The 24,682-nt window shown below is 40.4% G+C and overlaps 1 protein-coding gene across 2 annotated transcripts in view; it reads left to right on the forward strand.

Annotated features, from left to right (window-relative positions):
- SLC6A17 (solute carrier family 6 member 17) overlaps positions 1–24,682 on the forward strand; it is an 82,776-nt gene that overhangs the window by 35,966 nt on the left and 22,128 nt on the right. For both annotated transcript variants that reach the window (XM_083173074.1, XM_083173073.1), the window contains exons 3-9: positions 1,728–1,885; positions 6,852–6,978; positions 8,829–9,010; positions 11,173–11,283; positions 11,362–11,603; positions 19,613–19,805; positions 22,499–22,691. In XM_083173074.1, the coding sequence (XP_083029200.1) occupies positions 1,728–1,885; positions 6,852–6,978; positions 8,829–9,010; positions 11,173–11,283; positions 11,362–11,603; positions 19,613–19,805; positions 22,499–22,691 (1,206 nt within the window). The remainder of the gene's footprint in view (positions 1–1,727; positions 1,886–6,851; positions 6,979–8,828; positions 9,011–11,172; positions 11,284–11,361; positions 11,604–19,612; positions 19,806–22,498; positions 22,692–24,682) is intronic.

The following is a 24,682-nucleotide window of genomic DNA, read 5'->3' on the forward strand; positions in this document are numbered from 1 at the left end:
CTGCCTAATCCATGCCACAAAAAAATCTGGCTATATATACTGTACATATACATACATACATACATAGTAAGCAGGGACAGCATATTTCCACATGAGATTAATTTGGAAGTTCCAGTCCAGGTTTTAAAGCAGCAGCAGCAAGAAAATGATATCCAATCCAGATTTCCTAAACTGATGTGATCAGGGTTTGGCTGATTAGCAGCATGTGTGGCTTCCTGTTATATGTGTGTCCAGGGCAGTAGGTCATTGCTCCCAATGCTGCAAAGCAGCTGATGATAATAGTGCCCCGAAGCATGGCAAGCAAAGTGAGCCCTGCGAGGGTAATCGTTACACTAAGTGATGGTCCACATTGACACCAACAAAAAATGTGAAAAACTCATGTCGACTTTTTGAATGTCAAACTTTTGATTGTCAACATTTTTACCCTGTCAATCTATTGCATATCAAGATTTTGCTGTCGACCTACTGACTGTCTGTCTAGACACGGTAGATCTATCAATACACAACCACATACATACATACATACATACATACATAAATACTTACATACATACATACATATATTAGCTTTTGTTTACATAACTGCTTTCCACACTGCTAAGGGAGAAGTTTTTTGTTGTAACATCAAATTAAATTAAATAAGAATAAAATAAGATTAAATTATATGCTACCTTTATAATATCATTTAGATTTTACATAATAACATGATGGCTATCAATATATGAATATTATATGAATATTATGGGAGCTACAGTGTGCATGTATTAAGTGTTAATTTTCCCATATGCAATACAGCCAGCACATATTGGCTTACATTCTACCCTGCATACCTAGCAGTTGCATTGACATGGATCCGATATGATTTCCCGGCGGTCGGGATCCCGGCGGTCGGAATCCCGACACTGGAATCCCGACCGCCGAAATCCCGACAAGGGGGGGACATGGATCGCCCCCCCTTGCGGGCTCGCTGCGCTCGCCACGCAGCGGGCCCGGAGCCTCGCTACGCTCGGCACGCTATTTTATTCTCCCTCCATGGGTGTCGTGGACACCCACGGAGGGAGAAAGTTTCGGGATTTCGGCGGTCGGGATTCCAGTGTCGGGATTCCGACCGCCGGGATCCCGACCGCCGGGAAATTAACCGCATCCCATTGACATGCCCTCATTGAACCTTACCTGTGTGAGAATGTCAAATTACAGCTCAGACCATGCACAGTGAAAAATATACAATAATGACTATATTCAGGGTGATTCAAAAGTCATAGTACATCCGAGTGACTGGGATGCGTGGGGGCAGTGTGTAAGCAGCGACTGGGGAGCGGCGGGGAGGCAGTGGAGAGGTTGGTGGGTCGAGCATCCCCTTCTTGCGGTGGCTGAATAGAATCGCCAGCCGCCGGCAAGAATAGAGGCGCTGCATCTGTATATACCATATACTTTACCATATCTTACGTATGCAGTTTTCCCATTTCCTGCACAGTTTTTGAAACAACGGGGTGTACTGCGACTTTTGAATCACCCTGTATTATGGATATTATATAAACACAAAATATGATTACATTAACTGTATAGGTCTTTGTGAATGAAGGAAAATAGTGCCTTAAATAAATACTTAAATGCCTATTTGTTATTGTCCTTTTATTTTTGTTTTAGTAACATTTTTATTTTTCTTCCTTTGGACTTTAAAGCTCTCACTTATAGTAGGATTCTGAAATTACTTTTTATTTCCCTAGGAGCCTACATGGTCCCCTACCTGATCTTGCTCATTTTAATTGGCATTCCTCTCTTCTTCCTTGAATTGGCCGTGGGGCAGAGAATTCGCAGGGGTAGCATCGGAGTGTGGAATTACATTTGCCCTCGACTTGGAGGAATTGGCTATGCTAGCTGTGTTGTAAGCATTGGGTTCAAGCTTTGTTATTGTTTTTTAAAGGAGCTACAGCTTTATTCTGTTACAGATTGAGTTTCAATTATCCACAATGCTCAGGATCAGAAGCATTTTGGATAATGGATTATTCCCTATTTCTGAATATTTTTATATTTCAATGAGGTATCTTGAGGACGGAACCCATGTGTGAACACAAAAACACATGAAATATACACAAATATATATTATTTGTGCATGAAACAATGTTTCAAAACATGAAATAAATGATTCAACACTGCTCGGTAAGCAGCGGGTGTTCGCTGCCTACCGAGCGGCTTAAAGCTGCCCCGCTGATGGCCCCCCCCCGCCAAATCCACTTGGTACCATGTGAGGGGATGTGTTTGCCCACATATCCCCTCGCATGTAGCTGCTAGTCGATAGTCGCCGACCATTGAATGATTTCTCCTGCTATCGCAAATAAAAGTCAGTCTAAACTGACTTTTATTTATGAACGCTATGCCGAAGACGGGGCGGACGGCTGACGACCTGTGACATCAGCTGGCTGCCCCAGCAGGCATCGGCCCTCCTGCCTTCCCATTGAACGCCCAGCATTTTCATGGGGATGCCCATAAAATGCTGGGTGTTTCCAATGGCGAGCCCCATTCCAGCCGCTGTGTTCCCCATCCAAAGCCGTTCGTTGCCGGGTCTTCACATGTGCAAAATATGCACTTGCGCATGTGCTGACGCCCCACTATTGTGTTGAATCACCCCCAAAGTTTGTGTACTGAATTAAAATGCCAAGCAATCATTTTCTTACAGTTACATATCATGTCCCCAGAAGTGGCAGTTACAGATGTCCCCAGTAGAGCTTTTAGCAAAAAAAAAAAAAAAAAAGTACATTTCAGAAACTATGGTTTTCGGAATAATTTGGATAAAGATATCCGGATAAGGGATACTCAACCTGTATTTGTTATTAGCTGGTCAATCGTGGTTTTTTTTTTTTATAATCTAACCACTGAACAGACAATTTTTCCTCCAAACCACTGAAAATTGTTCAATTTTTAGTTTATTTATCCAAAATAGTTTTTTTTTATTTAAAAAAAGAAACAGGGAATTTTTTACAAAAAACATCGGTACAAGTATAGATGACAGTACCATATGACCATCAATTGTTGGAACATCACAAAAATTGAGCATTGAGCAGAATGGCCCTCGTCCCAAGATAGTAGAAATAGACTGTTCTGCACGGTCTATTTCTACTTTAGATGCTGCGAGTCTGCGCATCGGGATCCAATCAGGATAGGGTGTAGGCAAACAAGATGCGACTTGCACTAACTTGCTTGCTTTTTTCACTACATAGTGAAAATCGATAGCCCACAGCTTTAGCGTTAGAGAAGTTGGAGACCAGGGAGGGTCTTAAGTTAAAGCTCTGAAAGCAGTGATCCAATAATACAGTCAACTGGATTTTTATGAATAGTGACTCTATTGCATTTTAGAATTCATAAAGTGATTAGAATTACATATACATCAATATATACAGGTAACTATCAACACAACTATCTTGGGGCTGTCAGTGATAGCCATGGGAAGCGGTACCAAGGCAAATAAAGTTCTAGAATGCTGGCTGACTATTGCTGGACCATGAAGAGAGACATCCCAAAGGCAAAATATGCCTGATAATCAACACTGTGAATAAAAAGCATTGTGATAGAAAAAGTTGTTCAGAACGACCAAGTCTGGTCTTGTCAGGGAATGACTAACTAGGAGGCTAGATGTATGTGGACACATTTATATGACACAAAAAATCCCCTTCTCAATGGATAACATCTGAAAGCTATTAGAGGGTGCATTTAGTTTATTTAGTTCTTGTGAAATTAAAAAAGTTAATTCAATAGTTATCTGGGCTCTGTAAAGCATATGAGCGCACGAGAAAGCAATGTGGGTGTTAGACATCTGCTGACATGAGTGCGTGTTTACCGTTATATACATAAGTCATTTCTGCACAAGTAGGGAAGATTTTAAAATACCTGGTGTAAATCCACCAAAAGTGGGGAATCTACTATTAAGAGATGTACAGTAGTAGAGGTGCTCACTGTACTGTACACTATGCTGAATAAAGCTCCATACACATGGAGCAATACTGTCTATTGCTGAGCAGCAATATATTGCTCGGAGTCCTGTTTTCATCAGGGAACAGAGATGGTCGCTGATGAAAATGAGACACTGCCAGGGGAAGAGGCAGAAAAACAGCATGCTCCTCCAACTAATGACCACCCAAGGACTGGTCGCGGGAGCGCGCCCCGTACACATGGGGATATGGTCGCTTAACGACCGCATAATCTGAGATTATTGCTAAAATCACACCGTGTTTTCTACTTGTGCATTGATTTAAGTTTAGTTTGCTGTGAACGGGAAAAAGTTTTATTTGTGTCGTTTTACTATATTTTGCGTTTTTCTTTCAAACCATCTGCTGGTGCTCAGTTTTGTGTCATTAATCACATACAGTAAGTGGGGCAATGAGTCATTTCTGGACAAATATTAAGGGGGGAATCTACTAAAGGGCGGTTTCAAAGCTTTTTGATCATTTTTGGTTACTTTTAAAATGAACAGATTTACTCATGACAAATCCATCTGAAAATGTAACTAATTCCTGCAAAACAAAAGAGGTGTTTGAGAAAGGAGAGAGTGCTTAAACCAATGGCTACCGGTTATCTCAGGCTTGTTACCATAGAATGGGTCATTGGGTTGACTAAATTAAGGTTGACATACATTGGGTCGACCACTGAAGATCAACATGCCTAAGGTCGACAGGGTCAAAATGTTGACACAAGCATTAGGTCAACATTGGGGAGGTCTACAGTCAAATGGTTGACATGGGTTTTTCACTTTTTTTGTCCTGAATGTCAACAGGGACACTGAAAAAGTGCACCTCGCTATGCTTGGCACACTATTATATTATATTCTCCCGTCATGCATGAAATACCGCTTGTTGGCACATGTCGGCTCAAAAAAAAAGTGTAAAACCCCATGTCGACCTTTTGACTGTTGACCTTCACAATGTCAGCCTAATGCTTATGACTACCTTTTGATTTCATTGACCTTTTGCATGTTGACCTTTTTCAGGTGTCGACCTAAGGCCTGTCAACCTAATGACCTAATGACCAGTTACCAGCATGTCAAAATGACAGAACATAACAGTAATGTCAGCACCCAAACAGAGCAAATCTTGAATTGCTCTGTCAGGTGCCATCTAGTGGCCGCTGGCATGCACAACACTTTAGTGTTTAGCAGTGTAGCCTTTTATTATATAGGATTGTAACAACAGAATTTAAAACAGAAAAGTTTTTTGATTTCTTCTGCACACCCACCCTCTCAGTTCTTCATCTGGGCTCCTTGGGTCCATAGCTCACGAATCTTCCACCTTTCCTTTCCCAGGCTAGTGTCCCATATCAACTGCCTGATTCAGCTCGGATCGCACATGTTAAGCTGCTCACAGTAGCATAGCCATATGCGATCATTAAGGCTGTATACCACCCCCTGAGAGAAGTAATAGATAACCGAGTTATCTAATGGAGGGCAGAGGTTAGAGTTGCTGTGTGAAGCTGCAGTACAATAACTGGGGGTGTCACTCCCCAAAATATACAGAAAAAAAAGAGAAAATGACTGCGCTGGTATAAATGAACATTGCCAGTACCTATTAAGGATCATTTTAATATTGATAATTAATATATCATTAATATTAATGAATTAATATATGAATTAATATTAATATATGGCCTCATATTAATGTGGAGTTTATATGTGTTTTCTTTTAATATATATTAAGTATCAATATTCAAATTATCCTTAATAGGTACTGGCAATATTCATTTATTTTATAGTATACTAGCACAGTCATTTCCTTTCTTTTTTCTGTATACCACCCCCTGCTTGCCCTTGCTAAAAACTTAGCATCACATTTTAGAGGACTATCACGACCATCAGTTGCAATGGTACTCTGCGACTGCAGCCTAAGTAAGGTTAACCTTAGTCAGGCTTGCAGTTGCAGATCGGTTTGCGCGATCTAACCTGAATTAGACCCCAGGTCTGTTTGTATAGGTCCATACGCAATGGGTGTTTTTGCCCAGCTGATAAACGCTCAGTGCAAACACGCTGAATGTTTTTCGCCTGCTTTAGCGATTTTCCCCAGGGTGGACGACTTTCCATAGCAGGACGCTAATACCAGCAGTTGAGCGGCCAGGCCAGCGATGATGCGGGAACGCTCATTCGCGTTCACCGCTCCCCCGTACACACTGGGCGGCTTTCGAGTTGAAAGCAGCTCAGACAGGAAAACTGAGCTGCATCCAGCTCAAAGTCGGCCAGTGTCTATGGGCCTTAACAAATCCTCACATGAAACCATCATGTTCACATTTGATAATCCTGACCACAGCTCTGGTCTAGCACATCAGCCTGCAAAGCTTTCTCAACTGGCCCCACCAGTTCTTATAACATCTCTGTCTCAACATATATTCTGGCTTCACTAAGTACACTTCAGCGCTTCTTTTTTAAATTGATACAAATTAGAATTTCCATGTAGTTTAAGTGAATATTTTCAGATCCACTAATAATAATGATACAGCTTTAGAACATTTTTAGATCAAGAGCTGAGCTGTTGCCCTGAATATATGAAGTGTTCATAGCTCTTTCTAAACAGCTGCTTTTTATATTTGTATGAACCCTTTTAAAGGACAATTTAAATAGATGTGATAGCATTTAATGAAATACTTAGAAAGAACCGAAGAATGTGTGAAGCTTTTGCAGAGGGATGCAGTACTGGCTGCATGAGCCTTCTTTTATCTCTTGTCCACACTGACAAAGTTTACTAGGCATTATTAATGGCATTTATCAAATTGAGAGGCATTATCAAATTAGGAGTTCATGTAATTACATTTGGTATGACATGGACTTTTCAGTGATCTTGGTATCATTGTAATTCTCTCCTCATTTTCCTTAGGTCTGCTTCTTTGTTGGGCTCTACTATAATGTTATCATTGGATGGAGCATATTCTACTTATTTCAGTCCTTCCAGTATCCTCTGCCTTGGAGTGAATGTCCAGCTGTGAAAAATGTAACTGTTATGAGTAAGTCATTCAATATGAGCCTCCTGTATGTGTGTGTGTGTTATATATATATATATATATATATATATATATATATATATATATTGTCATAGGAACAGGTTGCAGTTGGTTGGTGAATCCTGGGGTAGATAGATGTTAGTAAATGACACCACTAAATGTTTCAACTGACCAGGTAGATTTATTACACAAGAAAGTAATTTTAGGACAGCTCTGTTTGAGAAATGAAAGGAACTGATTGGTTGACACTTTACCTTTCCCTATTTTATCTCTCCCCAAGTTATACATAGGAGGTCATTCTGGTTGACTCACAAAAGCTGCAAATTACACAGCTTTGCGTGCCAACTAAATGCCACCCACCACCCGCTCAAACAGCCGCCCCATGCTCGCATGCCAATTTTACATAAACATCCATTTACAGCCTTGCGTGCAGGGCCAAAATCATGTAATGGTGCCCGAACATCGAATAATTACTTAAGCGCTCGCAAATCTAAGTCACTCTCTACTGACTCAGATTTGTGGCGCGCAGCTACGTGAACAGGGCGGGTAGTTGACATCCGGTGATGTCAGCAGCCTGTCCCCGGAACCCGTATCACACCGCTATTTGCATAGGAACGCCCATCATTTGCATAATTTTGCACCCCATGCCTGCACTGCCCTGTGCGAACGGGCCAGCAACTATGCAAGTCACCGCGTCCATTCGTACACACAGCAAGTGTTGTTCCAGACAATTCCAGACAATAAGTTATGTCTAACATTTTCTAGGATCCAATATAGAAATGATAGATACATTTTGATTGGTTGCTATGGGCAATGCCACCACTTTTCATTTTTAGAAGCCATAGTAAATCTACCCCTTGTACTTCCGATATGAAAAGACATCAATCAACAAAGTTATTCCAATGTCACAGTTTTGTTAAACTGTCTTCAGGGAAATAAATCATGAAACAGCTGCTAATACTATAAAGAGTTGCAACTAGGAGCTTGTACTGATGCCCGATAATGGCACCACCAGCTTTATTGTGAGGTTACAGAAGATGAGTCCATAACAACAAGGTAACCCAAAGAACCCAGTAACTCACCACAGTGAGTAACTAGTGAAAGTGAAGCACCTGTGACCAGGCAGAAACTAGCTAAAGAACAAGCCTAGTGACAGCATGCTTAGTGATTCGGAGTATGTAAAAACTGTTGCACATTAGGGTGATCGCTTCCAGGTACTTATTGCAGTACTCACAATATCAACTATACATTAGTACTCAATTATTAATATAGATGGAAAGTGCCCAGAAAATAAAAAGTGGTATGGGTCATTGGGTCAACCAAATTAAGGTCAACATACATTGGGTCAACCACTAACGGTCGACAGGCCTTAAGTTGACACAGACAAAATGTCGACATGTCTAAGGTCAGCTGGGTCAAAAGGTCGACACAAGCATTATGTCGACAATCGGAAGGTCCACAGAAAAAGGGTTGACATGGGTTTTCACCTTTTTGTCGTATCGGTGCACCATGTCCCCTTGCTACGCTTGCCATGCTATGCTCAGCACACTATTCTATTCTCCCTCCATGCCCTAGTGGATGGTAGGGCATGAAATACCACCTGTCGGCACATGTCGGCTCAAAAAAACATGAAAAAGTCAAGTCAACCTTTTGACTGTCGGCCTTCCCAAAGCCGACTCAATGCGTGAGTCGACCTTTTGACCCTGACCACCTTAGGCATGTCAACCCTTTGTCTGTGTCAACATATATACCAGTGATATATGGAAAAAAACACATGTTTTATGGTTGATTTGGTTAATGGAGTGAATGATAGAAACAGAACTGCTTAAACATATGTAATCGTTGTTTTTCAGTGGTGGAGGCTGAATGTGACAAAAGCTCAGCTACAACGTACTTCTGGTACCGGGAAGCTCTAGATATTTCCGATACCATATCAGATGGTGGAGGTCTCAACTGGAAAATGACATTGTGCTTACTATTTGCATGGAGTATTGTGGGATTGGCCATGATTAAAGGCATCCAGTCATCAGGCAAGGTAACAGCTGTAACACATTAAGTGGAAATATAAATACCAATTTTCTGCTAAACGATGGCCACAAAGGATTCTGGGGGTAAATTACAATTTTCTGCATAGTTAAGCAGCAAATTTTAAGCGGTAATGCTATTAAAAGAAAAAAATGGTATTTGATTAGCACTGTATTGTTATTTTACATTTTCAGCTTAGTACAAGTGGTTACTTTTTCTAAACATAGTTACATGCAGAAGGTTGACGTATCCTTACTTAGGGCACTCTGCAGCTAAGAAGTGCATCATGAAGAGTAAATTGGAAAACAAGTGCTTCACATGATTCACTAGCCATTTATTGAAATAATATTGGCACACACATGTGGCACTGTTGCAATACAAATCACTTAAACACCATTATAATTTTATATGGTGTCCACCATTGTGGTCAACAACAGTTTCCATTCAAAGAACAGCATTCTCTGTCGCATATGTAGCTTGGCAGATTGAAAAGCCAGCACATGACAACTAATGCTGTCTTTCAAATCTGCCACTTGGTTATTAAACACATAAAAATTAAAAACTCTCAGAATCACAAGTTGGCTATGGTGAGGACCAGTGATTGGGGTGGCTAAGATGTCTGAATGTAATGACTGGTGATCCACTTTCAGACCCTGATCATTGGTCATCAGCCAATGCAAATTTTAGTTGTGAGGTTTTTTTGGATGAACCAGGTGTCATACAAGAAAAACATCATTAGTCTTCATAATCTGGCTCTTCCACTTGACATATTACGTTCTGCAATAGCAAATGCTGTTTTTTTTAATGGAAACTGTTATTGAGCATAGTGGAGGATACTGAACACAATGAAGGACACTGAACACAATGGAGGATATATTGGACATTTGTAATGCCATTCAAGTGATTTGTATTGCAATTGCACCACCTGATAAAAAAAAAACTTGTTGTCAAAATGTCTCTTCTAATTGTTAGGGACATGTACTAAGCTTTGTAGAGTAATAAAGAGGGAGAGATAAAGTGCCAGCAAATCAGCTTCTAAATGCTGTGTTACAGGCTGTGTTTTAAAAATAAAAGGAACTTATAGGTTGGAAGTTTATCTATCTCCATTCCATGCTTAGTGCATCTGTCCCATGAGTCTTCTACAGGGTGCTCCAAGTAGAAATACTATGACAGCCCTGTAGATACACAATTCTCACTCGGATCACCATGAGAGGTGTTTTTCTAGATGTTTTTGTGATTTTGGAAACATTTGCAACAAACAAAATACTGATCTATTTGAAATCTATTCTTTAGAAACTCCTCTAATCCTGCATTTTGGAATAGGATGTACTCCATGTGATGCTATTTTGTGGCAATTACAGAAGGAGGAATGTATGTCCTTTAAAAACGTTTCATACTTTGATTAAAAAAAAAAAAAAAAACAATGCAAAAAGAAACTGCAAAGGAATTGTGTAATTAATTAATGTAATAACTGTTATTAGTAAACTCCAATTTTTTTTCAATTGCGGATGTTGTGTCATTGTGTTAATCATATTATTATTTTTGCACTATTAGCATGCAGTTGATAGGCAACAGTCTCTGTCGGAGTAAAACAGTATGTAGCTCAGGATTAGTAAAGCAGTAAATATCAGTTTTTGTCAGAATATATTTAACACCAGATACACCGCCAGATATACAGTACCACCACTTGTGCCTCCCTGCTGCTGATGCTTGTCCTCTAATGCAGATATGTCCAGAGTCCACTTTTAGCTGCAGATGATTCGTCCAGTCCAAATGCAATCCTGGTATTCCGTTTTTTCATATATATTGTTTACGTGTTTCTCCACTTGGTCTCCATGTCAGTGGCTTCCTCAGAAAAATCTGCATACACTTCTAGTATCTGATATCCTGCTGATCAGCAGCAGTATAAATATCGGATACTAGCAGTATTAATAAGTTCTCAATTCCTTCCGCAGTTTTTTTGTTTTTGTTTATTGCATTGGGTCTTTTTCTTCTTTTTTATGGAGTTGAGCATCCCCTAAAAACTGCAGCAAGGAATAAAGGAAAAAGTGTTTAACTGAGTCACTATCTGATCATGCGCCTGTTTATAAACTTCTGGTACATCTTAAAATAACAGCTAGATATAGTATAATTTATGCAAATGTAACTGAATACAGTGCTTCCATATTGCAGGTCATGTACTTCAGCTCCCTCTTCCCATATGTGGTACTGATATGCTTTCTTGTCCGTGGATTACTGCTAAGAGGATCTGTTGATGGAATTCTTCATATGTTAACTCCAAAGGTAATGCATTTGAGTTGATCACTTTTGTCACTCTTCCTATGATGACAAAGTGTTTAATTTGTTCAATGTCTGTTTTAGATGGAGAAGATGATGGACCCACAGGTGTGGAGGGAGGCAGCAACACAAGTGTTTTTTGCTTTGGGACTGGGCTTTGGTGGTGTCATTGCCTTTTCCAGCTATAACAAGCAGGATAATAACTGCCAGTTTGATGCAGCTCTTGTCTCTTTTATCAACTTCTTCACCTCCGTGCTGGCCACTCTGGTGGTATTTGCTGTACTTGGATTCAAAGCCAATATGATGAATGAGAAATGTGTAGTACAGTAAGTAAACCCATTTTATTATGCTAAAAGTGGTATATTGCATGTATTTTCTTACATACTCGAAATAAGACACAAACTAACTTTTCTAGAAACTTTTATCTGTGATTCTTACATTATGAAATTAATAAAACACAGAAAATATCTGTTTCATCCCCAGAAACCCATGTAAGCACTTCAGTCACAAGAAATGACACATCTTCACTCGATACCCCATACCTGTTTGTTAAGGCCTCCCTGTGTTATCTAGTACTGTTGTGTATACTCTGCTTCATTCATTCTTCACTGTCTTTAGTTTGTGTTTTTTTTTTTAAGAGAAACTAGTCACTTAATAATGCATTTTAAATGTACATCTGATTTGTTTAAGAGAGTTATGATGAAATAGATTTGGAATAGTATTTCCCCTGCAATGCTTGCTAATCTGTTTGTATCTGTGCCAAGCACAAATTCAGATCTCGTGTCACATGGGCTGCAGACTGCCTGTACTTATAAATGCAGCCGTTTGTAATAGCAATCATACACTGAAGTGCCTAAAGTCATGGGATGGGTGCTTAGTATAGTGTAGGACCCACTCTAGCCTAGCCAAGAGCCACAACTCAATGTGGAATTCATTCCAAGTGAACGGAAACATCTGGAGAAATGATGACCCATGCTGTCTTTCCACAGCTCCCTGCCATTTGTAGGTGCAGGATCTTGGATGTGAATGGAACTCTCCACAATGTCTCAGAAATACTTGATTTGATTTCTTATTGAGCAAACGTGGTGTCCACTGCATTCATCCGACCTCTCCAGAATGCTCCTCGTAGCAGTCAAGCCAGTATTGCTTGTCTTTTACCACATACAAATCGGTCCATATGCCGCTTGTCACAATCATTGAGCACCCCATGGAAGGTGGGAATGGCTTCCATGAGGTATTTCCGGTACACATGTTACACTGAAGATTGAGGAATGTTGAATGTCCACACAGCTTTGGAAATGCAATGTTCCATCTGTCGGCCTCTCACTTTCATGCCCCTTTCATCACGTTGCCTTGCCACGAGAAGTCTAACCTAGTTCACAGTGACTCACAAAATCAGATTATGGGCCAGATTCCCTAAGCTTCAAAAGTGATAAAATGGAGATTGATAAACAGCCAGAAAATCAGCTCCTGCCTGACACTTTTCAAACACAGTCTGTGACATGGCAAGTAGGAGCTGATTGGCTGGCTTTTTATCACTCTCCATTTTATCACTTTTGAAGTTTAGAGAATCTAGCCCTATAACTGATGCAGATCTGGCCATTTCCTAGAAGTCAGAGTACCCTTACATTACCTTTATGTTGCTCAGGCAGTCTCCAAAGGGCATAAGGGTAAATGTACAGGTATTACACTTTCACAAGAAATAAATGCAAGGGTGATGAAGAGTGATAAACATCCAGCCAATCAGCTCCTAAAATGACAGTTGGTGTCTGATTGGCTGATTGGCTGGACATCAATCTTTTTCACCCTGGGAACATTTACACAAGTTTATTCCCATGGATAAAAAGGAAAAGAGTATAAAGTTAAAACCAATGGGGTTAAATAAGAAGGTAAGGTAAGTGATGGAAAGAAAGAGGTGTGCTTTTAAACTTTTTAAATCTAATGGAGGAGTCATTCCACTGGGTATGGGTCATAGGGTCGACAGCACACAGGTCGACATACATTGGGTCGACCACTATAGGTCAACATGCATCAAGGTGGACATGTCTGAATGTCGACATGGGGTTGGGTCGACAGGGTCATTAGGTCGACATTGGCTAGGTCTACAGTCAAAAGGTTGACATGGGGTTTTTCACTTTTTTTTTGCCCTAATGTCGAAACAGTCGAATTAGACACTAAAAAAGTACATGGTTGCTGCACTCGCCATGCTTCAGACACGGTGCCTCGCTACGCTTGGCACACTTTTATTCTTCCACCATGCCCTAGTGGATGGTAGGGCATTAAATACCGCCTGTAGGAGCATTTCAGCAAAAAAAAGTGAAAAAACCCACGTCAGCCTTTAAGGTGGAAGATACCCGTAAGTGACAAAATTAAAGTGAGTAAATCAGAACCGGATGGAATTCACCCAAGGATTCTAATGGAACTGAGCTCAGAAATAGCTAGGCAACTATACTTTTGTAAATTTAGTTTAATCTGGCTTAGTACCAAGGAATTGGCAAATAGTAGAAGTAGTACCAATATTTTAAAAGGAAATAAAGCAGATTGGGAAATACTATACTATACCAGTAAGCCTTATATCAATAATGGGGAATCTACTGAAGGGTATATTAGGGACTTGCATTCAGGATTACTTAGAGGGACATTTACTAAGATCGAATGGGTACGAATGGTCTTATTCATACCCATATGATGTAAAATACTACGTATTTAACACATTGAATAATTTACTGAACAAGAAATGTAAACGATTCGTATTTTTTAGAAATTAAAAAAATTCTGAAAAATATGAATAAATACACCAGCGATATATTACGGCCGTAAGTCCTCATTAATTTTAACAAATTTACTATCAATCATACTGGTGATTACGAATTCATCAGTAAATACGAAGGTCAAATAGAACATCTTTTTCATTCGTATTTGAGTGAAGCCTGCATGGTTTACTTAGACTTTGCTAAGGCCTTTTATACAGTGCCTTACAAGAGTTTGATCCACAAAATGGGGGAGTTGGGTCTTGGAACTAAAATGTGTACACAGTTGATAAACTGGCTAGGGAACAGAAAGTTGTGGTAAACAGATTTTTTATAAATTGGGCTACAGTATTTTTTTTCCCATCAATAGTTTTCTATTGAAAATGTTGGTACTTGTTACCTAGCGGGGTGCCCAGTACACATTTAGCGTACCGGGCTATTCTCCGTAGTGAAATCGCATTGCATGCCGCGTTATAGTAGCATTCGATGCGTGCGATGCGATGTCCATATAAAGTGCACAGGAGTGCTTATACAATCAAATATCAGATTTGATCTATGCCGTGTAGGCCTGCCATGTGTGAGGAGGAGCAAGCTGTACTGCTCTGCATGTTCATTTCTGTATGAAATTGTTGAACTGCCAGTTTGGAGTGTGATCAGCAGTAAGAGCCTCCAGGAAGAAGCCTCTGCTGTGTTAATCTCTGCCTATAATGTGCTCCTAGGGGCTGTAGGCTGTGCAGCCATAGATTATTTTATTGCAGTTTTGCATGCACGAAAACAAGTGACGTCAATAATTTGGGAGAATCCTATTGTATCCTAACAAGGATATTTAACAAAGTAAAACTAAATAATATATTAATTGTACTGTAATAAATGTATTTTACTTCCTATATTATACAGATGAAGCCACACTTATTCATACTGACAGCGTACTGAGACGAGGGTTTTGGCGGGTCACTGCATTGAGGCATGACATACATATGCATGCAATACACATCACCACTGTGTGGATAATGCTGCACTAATCCAGCAGCAGATGGATATACAGATGGTGCCACGCCATTTGCAGAGAATGGTACTCGCTTGCTTGTGAGACGATGGGGTTCCCATTGCATAGCTGTTACATGTCTAGGGGGAATGCTGAAGGTGCGTTTCATTATGTTAGTTAAAACACACAGGGGCTGCTGACAAAGGCACAGACGTTGCAATGATCAACCCGCAGCTCCGGTTCACAGCTATAAGTGATATCTTTATAATATATGCAGCGATAAAAGCTCCTCCCTAAGTTCATGGCCATAACACTGTGCTTAGCATCTCTGTACAGTATTTCCTATTTGCTTACTAAGTAGCGTGAACAGCTTTGGCTTCCTTGACTGGAAAAAGAGCAGTCTCCCAGGGGAGGGGGAAGTGGGAGGGGAGAGGTGATGGTGACCAGCCAGCATTAATCAGCGTCTCATTACACTAGCTAAAACACGGACAATAAGAAAGTTTTGTGAGCAATAATCTGCCCTTCTCTAATTATATAGTACAGCATGTGTTACAGTGTCAGCAGCGTAGGTGTGAAAGTATGCTGCTATAGAATTGCTATAGTTTAACCCTATGGATAAATTAAAATGGGATTAAAGCTTAATTTCTCCAGTTTTGATGGTTCAATCGGCTCAGAACCGGGTTTTTATGGACGGAGAAACATTTAGCCATGGCCATCTTAACAGCATTATGGGCCCCCGGGCAAAGCAGTGCAGTGGGGCCCCAACCTATACAACAACTTTGAAAAATGTAAATCAGCTTATAATTATAGGAACCTGCAGCAAAATCAGTGTTTAAACATTAAAAAAATATGTTGTACTTTAGAAATTAATCCACATAAATGTTTGGACAATATAACAAGACATGAATTTAGAGGGGGGAATTTAATATGATGGGAGCTTATCTCTGGCAGCAACTGGGAGATTTTGACTAAGCAAATCAAAGTCACCCAACTGCAGCCAATGTGTACATCCCTTAACCCCCATTGTCAGCCCACAACCTCACTGTTCCTATTTGTGCAGTGACGTAACTATATTCTTTGCGCCCCCCCCCCCCGCTGATATTTTGGCAGCCCCCCCCCCATCCGTCCATGCCCACCGGCCGCCAATGCCTCCCCGTGCCCCCCATGCCTCCCTGTGCCTTACCTCTCCGTGCAGCATTGACCCGCAGAACTTTTCATCGGTGCAGTCCGGGCTCCCCAATGAAAAATTGACCATCACAAAATGTCCGCCCCCATACAGCAGACAGTTTCAGAGAACAGTCTGCTATACGGGGGCGGACATTTTATGATGGTCCATCTCCATAGCATCAGAACAAGCCAGGAGGGGAGCTAAGACCTTAGCAAATACAATGAAATCTGCAGGTCTGTGGTGGTGGCGGCATTACAATAGCCCCGCAGCCCCCCGGCGCCCGCAATTATTCAGAGCATCCCCGCTACTGCGGGGGCTGCGGAGCTATTGTTACGCCACTGTATTTGTACTATGTCACTCTCCTCCTAAAGTCTTAAACAAGCATCCTAACATGGGGTGAGATTTTATAGGACGAGAGATTTAGTAAGAAATCTCTAGTTTTTTTTAAAGTGCCAATCATTTACACTGCAAAATCAAACAGGTTTTGCAGTGTAAATGATTGCCGCTTTAAAAAAACTGGAGATTTCTTACCAAATCTCTCACTTTCTTCTTATTACATTTTACCCATGGTCCCTGAGGAGTTGAAGAGAGGATTTGCTTGTGCCATGTGCAGGAAACTGTAATGGCAACCATTAGTTTCTTGCTCATGGCACAAACAACTCCTCTCCTCAAGTCCTCAAGGACCATTTCAGGATGCTTGTCCTCTAGTATGACATTCAGAAGTGTTGTCACTATAGGGGCTGAGCGTACCTGCAGGTAACATGTATAATATGTATGGATGAGGGACATGACTGACAGGATGGGGAGGCTTTAGACCGTAGGGCAAGCAGGGATCACACATGGAGGACCTTGTGATTACTATGGTGTTACATGGGAGCACCCTGTTCTAATGTCCAGGTGACTGACCAACCAATATGAGACAAGTGCTGCCTGGCAGAGACCTGTAATATAGGGAAAAGTAGATACACAATTAGCAGCTCTCTATAAAAACTTCATCAACAAGCAAATGGAATAAAATGTGACAAATCTAATAACAAATAAATACCAATAAAAATTATATAAAAAATGAGTTATACATAAATCATAAAATAAATTGGGACCATCATAAAATATCGGTATGGTTAAACCTGCACTGGAACAGCATGTCAGAGTTCCCACAAGATGGAGTCCAAACAATGGAGATGCTGGGTGCCGCTGGAGGTTTTGTAATCCAATAAGTGCTTGTTTGATATGGAAAGTTCCTCTCTAGAAGTATGGCTTTTATCCAGGTGGAATCTTCCGAATTAGGGATTGTGACTGAGTCCAGATCAATGAGCAGGTGAGTATCCAAACAATAAATTGTCCCAAGTAGACACCAACGCGTTTCGCTACTGCTTATAAGTAGCTTTATCCTAAATATGATAAAGCTACTCAGAGAACAGGTTTCCATCTGTGTTACCACTATACTGTATATACACAGTGCCCCAACAAAATGCACCTTCGCACCCGGTCACTGCCATGTGAGCACAGACCACCATCCTTATATTTACAAGCATGACCCTTCTGTCGCTGTTATGACAGGCAGCTGACTGGCTTACACTTGGCACATGACTGAGATGCACAACCTGTAGCGCATCAGCCCCATTGTACCATGGGACTGCACCGCTCGCAGAGTCGCGTGCCATGGCAAACTATGAATGGGGGCCGCACCTCCACAACCTGCATGCAGCCCCACTGTACTCGCGGACTGCAAGCCACTGCTATATGTATATAAAATAAAAACAATAGTGTGTTGTATGGTGCAGAATCAGTGTAAGAAAAGTAAATTGCTAAGCTAAAACATGTGAGATTAATGTCATAGTTATACAGAAAGTCGTGTTCATTTTTCTGCTGATAACAAATATATAAAAACAAATAGCTTCCTTGATAATATTAAAATAATTTCTCTGGAAAATAAAGGTTCAAGCTCTAGGTCAAAAAATTACTATATCCCTGTTTAATGCCATACCAACCAGCAAATGCAACTGATATGATTTGTGTGTGTGTGTGTGTGTGTGTGTGTGTACATGCCTCTTGCGGTTCATGATGTACTGTATGACCTAGGTTACATCTATGAAGGCCATTGGTTCATTAAACTTCACCGATAAAAAGTAATTAATTAATAGTATCAGAGCAGTTTTCTAATTCTTTATTCAATTAGGGAGTCAGGTACACTTTATATTAACTATATTTGATTACTTAAAGAAACTTCTGTATAGGCCTCCATTGTCTAAAGAAGATAAGAATAGAAAATATTGTGGATAAGGTAATACTAAGATTTCCTGGGATAAATGTAAAATAGAAAAGTGCTAGCTTTTGTTCATGGCCATTCCTGGTTATACTGCTGAATCTGAAAGTGGTTTTTAAAACATACTTCATGGTCTGCTTGATTAACTTTTTCTCTTTCCGCCTGACTGGCAGTAGAAGATCCACATTATAATCATATGAGGAGTTCTCCATGCCTGTCTCCTGTACTGGGGAGATATAAAGGATAGAGGTCATTCTATTGGGAGGATATTCTTATACAGGTTGAGTATCCCGTATCCAAAATGCTCGGGACCAGGAGAATTTTGGATAACGGATTATTCCGTATTTCGGAATATTTTAATATTTCAATGATGTATTTTGAAGTATCTTGCATTTATGCTGTATAAACACATAATATACACACAAATATATTTTATTACCACATAAAATACACACAAACATATTTTAATTGTTCAAAAAAACAAGGTTTCAAAACGTGAAACAAAATGTGTGTACTATCTCAGCACTGAATTTGAATGCCAAGCAATCATTGTCTTGCACATATATAGTGCCAGTTACATATCATGTCCCCAGTGATGCTGTTACATATGTCCCCAGTGAGTTTTTAGCAAAAAAAAAAAAAAAATTTCACTTTCTGGAATGTCCGTATTTCGGAATAATTCGGATAACGGATATTCGGATACGGGATACTCGACCTGTAGTTGAAACCCCGGGCCGTTTTCGCCCAGCTTAACTGAAACTCGTCAGCCAGAATTCTATGTTCCGGCTGTCGAGTGTCGGAAAGTGGGCTTGTAAGCAAAAATAGCCGCAGATCGGCGAAGAACAGACGTGAATTTGACAATCTGCATCCGTTTCCGACACAATAGATGCAACTTGTTTTAAAGTCAGATCTGTTTTGTAGTAATCCGCTTTCAATGTCGTCAGAAATAGCGGCCGACATTGAATACCCCCCCTAAGTTTTTTTTTTCCATAACACTACCCAGCCTCCAATATCATCTGATGCCAGTTCATGGAAGAGTGGTAACATAAGCAGGTGGAGGAGGGGGGGGGGGGGGGGTTCCCACAGTTGTATAGTACTGTGATAAATGATGTGATTTTGTGTTCAGTTCCTTGTTGTAAGGTTTGCTTTTTTTCCCCTCTTTATAGAAATGCAGAGAAAATCCTTGGCTATTTGAACTCCCATGTTCTGAGCTTCGATCTTATCCCACCACATGTAAACTTTTCTCACTTAACAACAGCGGATTATGCGGAAATGTATGAAGTCATTAAAACTGTGAAAGAAAATCAATTTCAAGATCTCCATCTCGATGCCTGTCTGCTATCGGATGAATTGGATAAGGTGTTTAAATCTTATACATTACATTTTATTGATTAGCCTTGTGGAATTGCTATATTTATCACTTTTCCCTCTGCAGATAACTCATAACAAAATGAAACAAGCAAAACTGAGCAGTAAGCAGGGCTTGTTATATTCAGAGAGACTATAACAACAGGGAGATTGGGCAGTGGTTTTGGAGGAACCAGAACCACCAATTCATTATTTCTACATTGACCTTGCTGATCATTACATATCTAAAGATCATGATTGTTCCATTCAATACTGCCTAGATCCTATTTGCAGGCACAAATAGTAGACCACTTATACCCCCTTCCACACCAGAAAATCCAGGAAAATGGCCCTTGGATCAAGCAGGGACATTCCCCTTTCACACCACCCTTGTCCCTGCATTTTCTGGTGTGAAGGGGGCAGTGGTGTCCAGGGTCCGGGCAGCTGGTGGCGGGCAGCAGGGTCCAGACAGCGGGGATCCAGGCAGCGGCGGCTGGGCTCTTGTAGTGCTATTTGTTGGGCATCGGGACGGGAAATGCTGGATTTGAAAACATATTAAAAAGGCTGGCTGGACGCTGATTGGCTGAGAGCATCCGGCCAGTCTATTCAAAATGTTTTCAAATCCAGCACTTTTCAGCCCGCTGCCCGGCAAATAGTGCTACAAGCGCCCAGGCGCCGCTGCTCGGATCTCCGCCCGCTGCCCGGACCCGGGAAAGTACCCTTCAAACCAGCCAGTAACCCCGGCTGGTCACGGGAGCAACCCTGCTAGGTAGCAGGGTTGAAATCCGGACAAATTTTCCCAGGAATTTGGCCCAGGAACCTTGCACACCAGCGCTAGTCGCGGGTTGTTTTTGGAACCAACCCGGGAATTTTGGCTGGTGTGAAAGGGGTATTACTGGCTCTGAAAAGACAACTGATGTACTGTATTCTGATTTGGAACCTTCATTGTATGCACTTCTTAATCCAGGGGCATAACTATTTAATAGACCACTGACTTGCTCATTAGACAGTTTATGAACTGTACTTTTGGAACCTCCACATGATAATTACATTTTTAAAATACATATTTATTTATATAACAACAGTTCTATAAATAGCACCTACAAAAAATAAAGTTTTTTTTCACAAAATATTTATAAATATACATCTGACCCAGACTCAGTAGAGCTTAAAATATACAGGGGTCTATTTATCATGAGGTGAGTTTTCTTTGGTAGTAATATATATATAGAGAGAGAGAGAGAGAGAGAGAGAGAGAGAGAAAGAGAAGAGACCCCAATCCGCACTCTATACAAATTAACCAGCACCTCTGAGGATCCCCTGTTAGGCGGAATCCAACAATAGAAATGACTGAAAGAAAGGTTCAGAGGGCGCTATGAAGTAGTTGAAAAAACAACTGTAGTAAAAAGAATTTAATAACAAATTGTGTATACAATTTTCAATAAAATCAAAAGGTACAAGGGATCCTTTCAGTATATTGACAGTGGTGATCATCAAGTTGGTGTAGGCATCCCGACACGTTTCGTCAATAGCGTGACTTCATCAGGGGCAGAAATAAATCAGTTTGATTGAGAGATTTACACTGAAAATAATAATACATATCTGTAAATATTTACAATCTTAAAAACATATTTATACGAGGAGCAAATCATAAAGAGGAGCAGGTGACAGGGGAAGGGAGGAAAAAATACACAATTTTTACATAGGAGAAGAGATGGAAATGGACTCATCAGTAGATTTGACATACCCAAATGGCTAGCAGAGTCGTAGATCATCAAAAAAGATGGTCCAATGAGATCAGGTAGAAAGAGCGGAACAAGGAAGTCCTCTCCCTCCTCCCTTAGGTACTTGTTTTGGCTCATGCACTGCAGCTTAAGGTGTGTACACCTTGTGTGATTCAGTTGCTGAGCAATTTTGGCTTATTATCGCTCAGTGACCATATAACACAGAGCCATGTTTTTTTCCAGCGACCAGCTAATTTTACATGACAAGACAACACTGAGAAGTCCAAATCAATTTTTTGGACACGCTGTACTGTAGGTGCACATCAGCACTCTCAGACTGTGACCACCATCTCAATCAAATGACTAAACATATACGTCCAATGCTTTTAGAATCTCTCACTCTCTCTCCCTCTCTCTCTCTCTCTCTCTCTCTCTCTCTCTCTCTCGTGGTTGTGGGGGTATTTGAATCATATGTTTTAATAACGTTACAAAATGTTCATAAAAGCATTTACTGCATTTAACTGCGCTAAATGAGGGGGCTTTAATCACTAAATAAAAAGCTTACATATTGATATGACCGTGATTCATAATGCAGATTTTCTGATCTGCTCTTTAAAATGCCAATTTCTACATTAAAGGTTATTTAGGTACCTGTAACACAGGGGTGCTTCGTGAGTTATACTGTACATACAGTATATATCCACTTTCTCATGGCCTTGCATTGTCAATCATATATGACAAAATAATTATATTGCTTTTCTCTTTTTGAGACATCTAGTGCCAGATTAGTGCTTAAATGATATGTGGAGGCCTGCTGCTGGTGCTGGTGCATTTATCCCCCTGAAAATTGTTCTCCTGTGAATATTTCAAATGTACATTCCTTTTGTTCTGGCAGGAAAGTGATTACTCATTTATGTGCAGTGTTAGTATAGACCAGAATATGCACTTAGTAAATGTTAATTCTGATTTCATGTATCACAGGCAGTACAAGGAACAGGATTGGCATTTATTGCATTTACTGAGGCCCTGACTCACTTCCCAGCCTCTCCCTTTTGGTCCGTTATGTTTTTCTTCATGCTGATTAATCTTGGGCTAGGAAGTATGATTGGCACCATGTCTGGTATTATTACTCCTCTCATTGACACATTTAAAGTACGAAAGGAAGTCTTGACTGGTAAGTATCTCTTACAAATGGTGTACAGAAATTTAATTGTATTTAAATGGATCTAAATTATATCCAGACGGAAATTTTACATGTTTAGCGCCTTGCTTTCTGGATGTGTTTATTGTTGTTGTTGTTTTTAATCATCTTTTCAGATCTTTAATGCTACGTTCTTAACCTACAGTGGTTTACCAGTCCTTGTGTTTTATGTTTACGTTTTTGTAAAAGATGAAGAGTGTCTATGTCGAACCCATAATGTCTAGAGGCAAAAGATGACATAGAAAAATGGTTGAAACATGCAAAAAGGTTGACGTGGAAATGGTCAAAACATGAAAAAGGTCAACATGATTTTTTTTTATGTTTTTTTATGTCAATATGGAGACTTCCATACATGGACCCCACATTTACTCACTTACTCGCCATGCTTCAGATTTATGTTTCCAGTCACATCGATGGTGAAGTATGCAAATTCATTTTTTTTTAAATAAAAACATTTTTTTCGACCTTTTCATGTTGACCATTGTCCCATCGACCAGTTAACATGTTGACTGACAGTATTTACAATGTGCATGTCTACTATATGGTACTGACCTATTGACAGAATACCATTTGGATGTAAAATTGCTTATCTTATTTTATGGATATTTTAAAATGTATTAATACTGATAACTGTTAAAGGTCCTATACAGCTAGCCTTCATCAAGGCATTGTGGAGTTGCTGATTTTTGACATGATTAATTTCATTATTCATTGATGTTCGCTAATTGGTGTGTCACATAGGCACGACGGCGAACACATACAGCCTGCAGAATGTCTTAATTCTCCATTGCCGCTAAAAAGATTTTGGTACATTAATAAAAATTTGCACTAATTAATTTCAGAACTAGGTGAGAAAAAATGGGACAGGTATCGCGTGAATGATGAAGGCACAAATGGAACTTATTCTGCAGCTCAGGTGTGCACAGAGGACATTCCTCAGCCAATTCCTTTTGCAACATTAGACCTCATTCCAAAAATTCTTATCTGACTGCACTGCACATGTGTCACGATTGCATTCACACGCACGGATACCTTAATACCACCCACAGTGATTGACATTTGGGGGCGGTTCAAGGAGTGGCCACAAAAACACAATTGCATGTTGCAACGATTTTTGGGGAGTGTCTTAGTCTTCTTTAGCCATGTTTTCTGATTCTCATATGCAGAAAACATGGCTAAGCTCCACCATTCCTGGGGCCATTCTGCGTGACCATAGAGTCATTTAGAGGGTTGATTATTGGAGGATGCTGATACCTGCAAGACTTTCTGTGGGTGACTCATTTCATTGCCGGTGACTACAGCATAGCATATTTTCACACTTTGGGGGTTATTCTGGTTTGTTCGCTCGCATTCGAATTCGCATGCAAGCACTATGTTTATTATCTGAGCAATGTTTATCACCCTGCACATGTGCTTGTGCAGGGTGCGAGCAGCTACAACAAACAGAGTGAGACGGGCGCACACACTCACCATTGTGGCCGGAGTACGTGGGGCGGTGGGGAGTTGTCGCGCCAATGGGAATGCCCAGTGTTTCATAGGTGTTCCCATTTCTTCGTTTTGCGTGTACCCTCCACATCATTCGATGGTCGGCGACCATCGAATGATGTGGGTATTTCCCCATAAGCTGCGAATGGATGTTAATGTAAAACATCCATTTGCAGCCATGCAACCGAATTCGGCCTAGCATTTGCGAGCAGCGGGGGGGCGAAAATTGACACGCTGCAATACAAACTTCACAGCACTGCATGTCAACCATAATAACCCCCTTTATCGGCATACAGGATCGCAGTTCTAAATGCAGTAGCAGACATTTACAAAATGCACTGCTTAGGTGTTCAATTTGTACATAAGTCTAAACATCCAAGATTCTCGACCAAATCACATTTAGCAATGCAGTCCACCTTATTTTGTGTAAGTGCACCTATACTTCCGATAGATTCTACATAGAGATTTTGCCAACTACC

The sequence above is a fragment of the Crinia signifera genome, chromosome 2 (assembly GCF_055691185.1).
Source record: "Crinia signifera chromosome 2, ASM5569118v1, whole genome shotgun sequence".
In the NCBI taxonomy this organism is placed as follows: Eukaryota; Metazoa; Chordata; class Amphibia; order Anura; family Myobatrachidae; genus Crinia; species Crinia signifera.